This window comes from Fimicolochytrium jonesii, assembly GCF_025526975.1.
Source record: "Fimicolochytrium jonesii strain JEL569 chromosome Unknown EV422scaffold_47, whole genome shotgun sequence".
Classification (NCBI taxonomy): Eukaryota; Fungi; Chytridiomycota; class Chytridiomycetes; order Spizellomycetales; family Powellomycetaceae; genus Fimicolochytrium; species Fimicolochytrium jonesii.
In genome coordinates, this window is record NW_026515714.1 from 162764 (window position 1) to 170986 (window position 8223).

Consider the following 8223-nt stretch of genomic DNA (forward strand, 5'->3'; position numbering starts at 1 on the left):
GGTTGTAGGTGGATATCCCCCACCCACCCCATTCAATCCCAGTACAGTGTTTAGGTCCATCGCTTGTGTGTGGACGTACTCTGGAATCAGCCCCTTCGGGTACACAGTCAGGGTTCTTACAAGCATCTCTTCCCATTCAAAAGCGCAATCCACCATTTGATAAAGAAGGTTGTGAACTGATTGAGGGAAACAAGAGAGATGATTTGGTACTCGGATACGATATAGATACGTGCGATGACAACATAAATACAGATAATGGCCATGCCGATAGGGAAAAAAGCACCACCGTCCACCCGATCCTAATCGAACACAGACAGGCGGAAAACGTCCAGCTAAGCCCAGCGTCCGCCGTTCTACTCTAAATCTCCCCGCCCACACCCCACTACGCCCAGATATCCCTCAAATACCGCCCTTCTTTCGCCCACGCATTCACAACCTCCACCGCCGCCGGTTTATCCGCCGCACCCCCCTGCTCCACCACCACATCCACAAGCGCCGCGTTCACCTCCTTGGCCATCGCCACGCTCCCGCACACATACACCACCGCCTTCGCGTCCGTCATGTACCCGTAGATGTCGGCTCCGAGGGCGCGGAGCGCGTCCTGGACGTATCGGTAATGGACATGCCCGCTCGGTTCCGTCTCGCGCGAGTGGCAGGGCACAAACCGCGTCAGGGTGCCCTCCGCGACATGGGTCGCGAGTTCAGGGTCGTACAGGCCGTCGGCGTCCGGGGTCGCGAACCGGCGGCCGTGGATGAGGAGGGTCGGCCCGGCCGCCGTGTCTGACGATGCACGATGCCCCCGATGGGAAAGGAAACTCATGAACGGCGTCAACCCCGTCCCCGCGGCGATCATGACGATCGGGGTTTGGGGATCGGAGGGGAGTTTGAACGGGTGCGCGCTCGCCGGTTGGGGTTTGGGGAAGATCGGGACGTGTACTTCGCTGGTTAACTCCGCCCAGTCCCTGTTTCCGGGAGAGACGTGGCCGGTGAGGGAGTCGAGCCAGGTGGAGCATATACCGGCCATGGGTTTGTTGAAGGGTCGGTCGGTGGTGTATTCGACGATGTTGAACCCGATGGTGACTGCATCGCTCATGGTGTCGTTAAGAGGGGAGGAGGAGACGGAGTAGTAGCGGGGTTGGAGGTTGGGGAGGTTTTCGATCAGGTGTGCGAGGGGCGGGGAGCAGGTCGGGAAGGTGTGGAGGATATCCAGCAGTGTAGGTTGTTGGGTGCGGAGATTCCTGTACTCCGCCGCACCCTCTTTGGCTGCGAGGAAGTAGAGCGTACGTTTCTCTGTTTGGTCGGATGTATGTTCCGCGAGCATGCGCAGGAGTGCCTTTTTGGGGAACGCGTGCAGGTCGAGGAAGTAGCGGAAGACTTCATAGGTTGTCGGTTTTTGGGTCGTTGTGAACGGGAGGCCCTGCGCTGCGCCTGCGGAGGCGTCCTTAGGTTGAATATCGCAGATGGATGATGGGGTGAGGTTCAGGCGTGTGAGTAGGGGGTTGACGATGGTGTCGGGGTTCGGGCACAGGATGCCGAATGCGTCGCCGGGCTCGTAGGACCACTTTAGGCCTTTGATGTTGAGTTTCAGCTCGATGACGCGTTTAAGGGCTTTGGGGCCGGAGAGGGAGCGGACGGCGGTGATGCGGGCGCGGAAGGGTTTTGTTGCTGTGTAATCGAACGCTGATGTAGTGTCCGCGGGGCTGAGCAGGAGGGGAAAGACACCTGCCCCCTTGCTTTCCTCCGTTGATCGTGTTTCAGTATCATGGAGAGTGACCTCCAGGAACCGAGACGGAATCTTCGCGACGCCTGTGAGCTGGGCCGCTTTGTTGAGGGCGTCGAGGTTTATAACGAGGGGTTGGGGAAAGTAAGGGCCTGACTCTAGCCGGTTGTGGGATTCGGTTGAGAGTGGAGGTGTGAAGGCGTCGGAGACGGAGGAGTGGTCGCCGTTCTGGTTGGTTGGGTCGGAGATGGGTGGGATGCCGGTCTTTTCGTCTTTTGCGCTTGTCGAAAGGGTGGTGGTGACAGGGCCGGCGTTCTTTGTGAATTCCACCGCCTTTACTGGTACATCCGCCGTCTTCACTTCTTCCGCCTTCTTTGATTCATCCGCCTTTGCTGTGGACTTGTCACCATCCGTCTTCTTCACAACCCCAAACTTGCCGAGATCCAGCTTAGACTGCTTATCAGCGTTTTCCTCATACGCCTTTGCCTTTGCCTCATCAAAATCCACAACCTCAGGCAGGGCGGTCCACAATTTCTCCATCCACGGCTCAACCACGGCCTCCATCCCCGTCGCATCGTCCGCAAAGCCCGACTTCATAAACGGCACAGCGCCCAAATCGTTGAACTTCCGATCCAGTCGTTTCCCCGTATTACAAAAGTTGCTGTAATTGGTATCGCCCAGCCCCAGCACCGCAAACTTCTTGCCCTTGAACGCTTCGAGTTCAGGTCCCTTTGCGCGACGCAACCAGCGCCAGAACTTTGTGGCGTTGTCTGGCGGGTCGCCGTCGCCGGTGGTGGAGGCGACGACGACGAGGGCCCAGGGGTCGTGGTCGGCGGAGGCGAGCGAGGCTTTGGCGTGGTCGTCGAGGACGTGGCACGTTGAGGTGTAGCCGCGAGCGAGCGACTCTTCGTGGATATGCTTTGCCATCCACTCTGCGTTGCCGGTTTGGGAGGCGTACATGACGACCAGGCGCTTGGCGCGCTGTCCCTCTGTCATGACAGCTATGGGTGTTGCTAGAGTGAGTGAGTGAGTGAGTGAGTGAGTGAGTGGGGGAAGCCGCTTGTTGCTGCTGGTGCTGGTGCGGTGTTCGTTATGGCTGATTGTCCAAGGGGAGAAATGGCCTTCCGCGCAAAGGGTCCCCGCCCGCCCCGTCTCTCTCCAGGGTCCTGTCCGCCAACAGCGACGGCCATAGCGACTACCATACAGACACCCCTGACACCCGCCTATCATAACCCCAGGCTGACCCCAGGCCAGCGTCTCATTCCCCGCAACTCCCTCCCACTCGTTACGCTCTTGCAAGACCAAACGTTAGTCGCTCGCTATCTGTCACGTCTCATCAGCACCGTGCGAGGCAGCAATATGGCTCGCACCAACGCGGCGGAACAACACCGTTACAGTAAATTGGCAACCACTAACCTCAACTCAAACTCACTTTGGAGTCCCGGGAAGAAGCTTCGGCATGAAAGGAGACGGGCAGAGGGACAGCTTCTGCAGAATATGTCTTCGAAGCCTCTGTAGTTCAAAGCTTGTCGCGTTTAAGCTTTCGATAGCAGTGCTGGAGGTGATCCTTTGTTTGCGCCAAGGTTCATACGAGCCAAGGTCCATAAGATCCAGTGTCTATCGACAGGCGACACTTGGCTGGCAGGTACTAAGAGTTGTAGGACGTCCGCATTCCTGTTATCTGCTCCTTCGCAGGCGACTCGTATCCCAATTGCAGTCCGCGACGGACGATTTTTCATACTTCGCCAAAGTAAAGCGGTCTATTTCCCATCATGGATCCATTAACAACAGCGTACAACACGATCCTCCTCATCAAGGATGCGGTGATGGCAGTTCGCGCAAAAGAGAAAGCATGTGCACGGCTATGTGAGAGAGCGGAGAGAGCCACTATGAGTATGAGGACTTTGGCGGATAGGACAGGAGGATGTTTAGAACCCGGGGCCGCAGCGCAAGCGGAGGCCTTTTGCCAGTGAGTACTGGAAGGTTTTCGAATGTGCAAGCTCCAAAGAGAGAGCGGAATCTCACAAAATCACGTCGCAGGCTGCTCGCAAAGATCCTCAAATACATGAACAAACTCAGCAGCAAATCCTTCCTTCACCGATTCGTCACGCTCCACGTCCTGGACATGGAACTAGACGATCTGCAAGAACAGCTTGAATACATCTCCAACGACCTTCACTTCGCCATCGGACTCGACACCCGCGGCCTCCACGAACAAGACGTTGCCGACCGCAAAGCCGACGCACAAGCCCTTGAAGCTCAGCTCGCAGCCCTTGCAGCAGATCAGCAACGCATGCTCGTCGCATTAGGCGTTCAGAATAAAGACTACCTGGAAGCGTTGGAAGCGATGAAGAAGGCGATGGTTGGGTTGGAGGATACAAGCGTCGAGGCCCGGTTCGCTAAAGCTGCGTATGGCGCGTTGGTGCGGGCGTCGGGAGGGATGGTGCCTGAAGTCAAAGAATGGACAATCACGTCCTATGAAGTTGAGGTGGGCGAGCCGTTTGCCCGCGGAGGGTTCGGAGAGGTTTGTTTGGGGACTTGGAGGGGCTTGACCACCGTTGCTGTCAAACGGCTCCCGTCGGGGTTCGAGAGCAATAAACAGAAGAAGGCGTTTATTGCGGAAGTGGAGGTTTGGTACAAGTTGAGGCACCCGAATATCATGCTCTTGCTTGGCGCGTGTCCGAGTGCGCCGCAGCCTTTCATGATTATGCCGTTTGTAAGTCGTTCTGTCAAAGCGAACATCGCCACTAGTACTGTACACTAAGCAATTTGGGAGCCTAGATGGAAAATGGAACACTACTCTCATACTCTGAGAAGCATCCCGAACAAACCTTGAAACTCCTTCACGAATCCGCCCAAGGCCTTCATTACCTTCACACCAGTAACATCGTTCACGGAGACCTGAAAGCCGTCAACATCCTAGTATGTCAGCGCGACATTCGCATCCCTTCTGTGTACCACCGACTAATCCGGCCCCTTGTAGGTGGACGCAGCGGGCATACCCAAACTGGCAGATTTTGGATTTTCCATCCTGAAGCAGAACGGGAAGAGTACGTTGAAAGCACGGACAATTCAGGGACTTAGCGGCGGAACGGTGCGCTGGAACGCGCCTGAGATCTTGGAGGGTGGGAGAGTAAATTTCCAGTCGGATGTTTATGCTTTTGGAATGGTGAGTCTCTTCGATCCGTTTGCGTATTTCCCAACCACAAGATGATAGATTCATTCCTTGCGTTTCCATTAGGTAATGTGGGAAGTCTTCAGCGGCGGCGAAATCCCCTTCCCCAACATCACCAACGACCTCATCGTCATGTCCAAAGTCGTGGCGGGTCTCCGCCCCGACCGCCCCCTAACCTGCGACGACCTTATCTGGGACCTCATCACCCAATGCTGGACCAACGAACGCGCCCATCGCCCCGCCATGCATTCCGTCGCGAGCACCCTGGCGAGGATCATGGGGCGCAGCAGCCGACGGGAGAGTTTTGGGGCTAGTATGGGTGGGAGTGCAAGGACGTCAGTGATGGGGTTACCGGAGTTTGGATTCCCGGCGGTGACGCCTCGACCGCAGATTGCCCAGGCACCGTCGTTTAGGTTGCAGGGGATTACGGAGGTGGGGCATTCCGCCGTGCCATCGGAATTCGCGGCGGAACCGGAGAGTTATGACCACTCGTTGGCGGCTTCGCATGTAAGGGGCATGCATAGGAGCACGTCGTTTCGCGAGGATATGGGAGCTATGCCGATACAGAGGATGGAGGCGACGCCCAAGAGCGCTTCCTTTCAGAGCTTGCAGGACGCTGTGCATCAGGAACATGAGGAGTTTCCGAGTCCTCATCGACCTGGGTCTGCGTTTGGACCTGCGGCTGTGGCGGGTGTTGGACTGTCACCGAATGCTAGGTTTGAACAGCCAAGTGGTGTGACACCTGCAATGGCGTATGGTAATGTCGGGCAGTTGGGCTACCAAGCACCGATACCGATATCGGGGCATACACCGGAAAGGTCGCGGTCACCGTCTTTCAATAACGTTGATGCGGCGCGACTGGTGGAGAAAGCCGCGCATTTTGTGTATCACAATGCAGACCCAACGCCGGTGAGGCCGACCGCTCCTGGTTGGGAGCATGAACAAGGATACCAGCAGCCGCCACCACCAGCGTACCGTTCGGGCCCATCGGCACACCCTCAGTACGGGATCCCGCAGAGCGCCTCGTTCAGTAATCACACGTATCTACCGTCAAATCCACCCTCAGCTCCGCCACAATCGGACCATGCCGCAAACACGGGAAGTATCGAGCGACCTGAACAGAGAAGGCCACATCCCCCGAGTGTACCCACCTTCCAATACGACTACTCAGAGAGCGGTGAGGTGTTACCCGCGCTGGCTCCTGCGGGGAATATCGAGGCTGATAGGGTTGTTGCGGTGCCACAGAAGGACGCGAAGAATGTGTCTGCGTCGCGGTTACCTGTTCCGGTAAACAAGGCGAATGCGAAAGGAGGGGACGGGCTGTCGGTCTCGCGTGATGTGCTGGACTCGTCAAATCTGGATGAGAGTGAGTTGCAGGAGGCTGGGTTTGCACAGGGGCGCCAAAAACCCAACGGGGCTAGCGAACCGGATCTGAAGGGCAAAGAGAAGAAGAAGGAGAAGAAGAAGATGACCTTGAAGCGCAAATGCTGCATTGGCTTTTCGATCTTCGCCGTGCTTGCTGTGGCCGTGTTTGCGGTCGGGGTCGCGGGCTTCGCGACAGGAAAGGGGTTCTTCTTTTCGAAGACGGCCGCCAAGCTCTTTCAGGAGGCCACTGGGAGTGGTGTGGATGCTAGCGGGACGTCATCTTCATCATCGTCGACGACCTCCGCTGCTCCCGCGGCTGCAACAGCCGCCGACTACACGACAACGTCGGTATGTGCCGGCATGGTTCCCAAATCCGTATACGACGGCACCAACGTCCAGCAATTCCCGCTCGCCTTTCCCAATACCGCACTCGGAAATACGGGTTATCGCAAGGTTTGGGCTTTGTCCTCGCCTTGCGGGGCGCTGGTTACCGTGACGGATACCTCCGACACCAGCGCGAATTACTGGACTACCGTGTCTGTCTACCGCTTCCCGCCCGCTCCTGCCAGCCTGACTTCGCCGACAGCGCAGGCGACCGCACGGCTTTCCAAACTATTGTATATGGTAGATCTGGACAGCACAGCGACGCTGTTAAGCTGGAGTGACCTCAACAGCGTTTTCCAAATCAATCTGTCAACAAATGTGCAGAAAACATACGCACTTAATGTACCGATCAAGCGGATATTGCAGACCCTGGACGACAGCCGTTTTTTCGCGCTCCTCAACAACGGCACCATCGTGGAATGGAAATACGGTGCCGCGGCTCCGACACGGCTGCACGGGCCAGCTACCGTAACCCGTTCGGACAGTCTCAACCCATTCATCACCGCGCTCTCCTACAACGGCGAGTGGCTCGCCTTCTCCCCAACATCAACCACCATCGCGATCGTCGACGTCGCGACAGGCACGGGTTACGCACAGCTCAACCTCACAGGTATCCCACTCGCCTTCACCCGGGACAAAACCACATTGTTCTGGCAGTCCTCACCCACGACCTTCCAACGCTACGACCTCACCTCTCGCACATCAGTCAAGACCTACGCGCCCCCCAACGCCGATTGGACCGATCTCACCTCACAAAGTATCGCTATCACATCCGACAGCAAATATATCTTCACGATCGTCGGTAATCACCCTTCGGGCACGTCGTCGTATACCTATATGGTTGTGCAGTGGAACGCCAACACGGGCGTGTATAAGGTGGTGGATGGGACGAAGGTATCGAGTAGCACGGTCGCGACGGGGATGAGGGTTGAGGTGACGAGTGATGACCGGTATTTGGTGTGGGCGGTTGCGGGGACGGTGGGGGTGGGGAGTTATGATCGGGCTCTGTAGTGTAGGTAGCGGTAGGATTTTGTAGGGGTAGACGGAGAATTAGGGGTAGAGTAATGCAGATGTGCGTCGGGAAGTAGCTTGGAGAAACATCAGTGAATTGATTTGGTGGGGAGTGTTTTTAGTGAACGGCGGGCTGAATGATGTTATGATGCCAACACTCAAGAGACGACTTCAGGCATGGTGCATCGTTTCCCCACGCAGCGCCCATTTTCCACCCGACATATGTACTGTACAGATACGTAGCTGCCTTTCCGGCCACTCCCGTCCGGTTCTGTTTCTCGCCCGTTCACAACTCGGAGAGCGGTATTACATAGTAGGTCTATCGCGCTGTCAAATTCCGTCAGTTACCAACGCGCTCGATAAAAACATACCCGCATCGTCGTGAGCGGTTCCAACGGCATCACTTATTGGTTCTTTGTCTTTGTCGAAAAGCAATATTCGAGCGGCGCATCTTGGTTTATCCACTATGAAGAATATGGCGCCCACCACCACTGATATCCCGGCCGTCAACGACGGGAACCTGAAATCAGCAACCAGCATTGAAAAGCTACCCTGGGAGCTCATCACA

At 56.5% G+C, this 8223-nt stretch overlaps 2 protein-coding genes across 2 annotated transcripts; one reads left to right on the forward strand and one right to left on the reverse strand.

Annotated features, from left to right (window-relative positions):
- Window positions 1-382: 382 nt before the first annotated feature.
- Window positions 383-2716, reverse strand: EV422DRAFT_502141 (uncharacterized protein; the record flags this gene model as incomplete). The annotated part of the gene is made up of 2 exons (XM_053068248.1): window positions 383-1948; window positions 2147-2716. The coding sequence occupies 2 exons, from the start codon at window positions 2714-2716 to the stop codon at window positions 383-385; spliced, it is 2136 nt and encodes a 711-aa protein (XP_052920703.1).
- Window positions 2717-3221: 505 nt separating this feature from the next.
- EV422DRAFT_346859 (uncharacterized protein) lies at window positions 3222-7734 on the forward strand. Its single transcript, XM_053066511.1, has 5 exons — window positions 3222-3689; window positions 3761-4436; window positions 4502-4642; window positions 4704-4889; window positions 4962-7734. Exons 1-5 carry the CDS (start codon window positions 3493-3495, stop codon window positions 7653-7655), a joined length of 3894 nt encoding a protein of 1297 aa, XP_052920704.1. The 5' UTR covers window positions 3222-3492; the 3' UTR covers window positions 7656-7734.
- Window positions 7735-8223: the final 489 nt, after the last annotated feature.

Bases quoted from the DNA above. Each gene is read 5' to 3' on its own strand.
- EV422DRAFT_346859 (XM_053066511.1), top strand. From the start codon at position 3,493: ATGGATCCATTAACAACAGCGTACAACACGATCCTCCTCATCAAGGAT. The intron at 4,643-4,703 runs GTATGTCAGCGC...GGCCCCTTGTAG, and splicing joins TGAAAGCCGTCAACATCCTA to GTGGACGCAGCGGGCATACC. The intron at 4,890-4,961 runs GTGAGTCTCTTC...CGTTTCCATTAG, and splicing joins ATGTTTATGCTTTTGGAATG to GTAATGTGGGAAGTCTTCAG.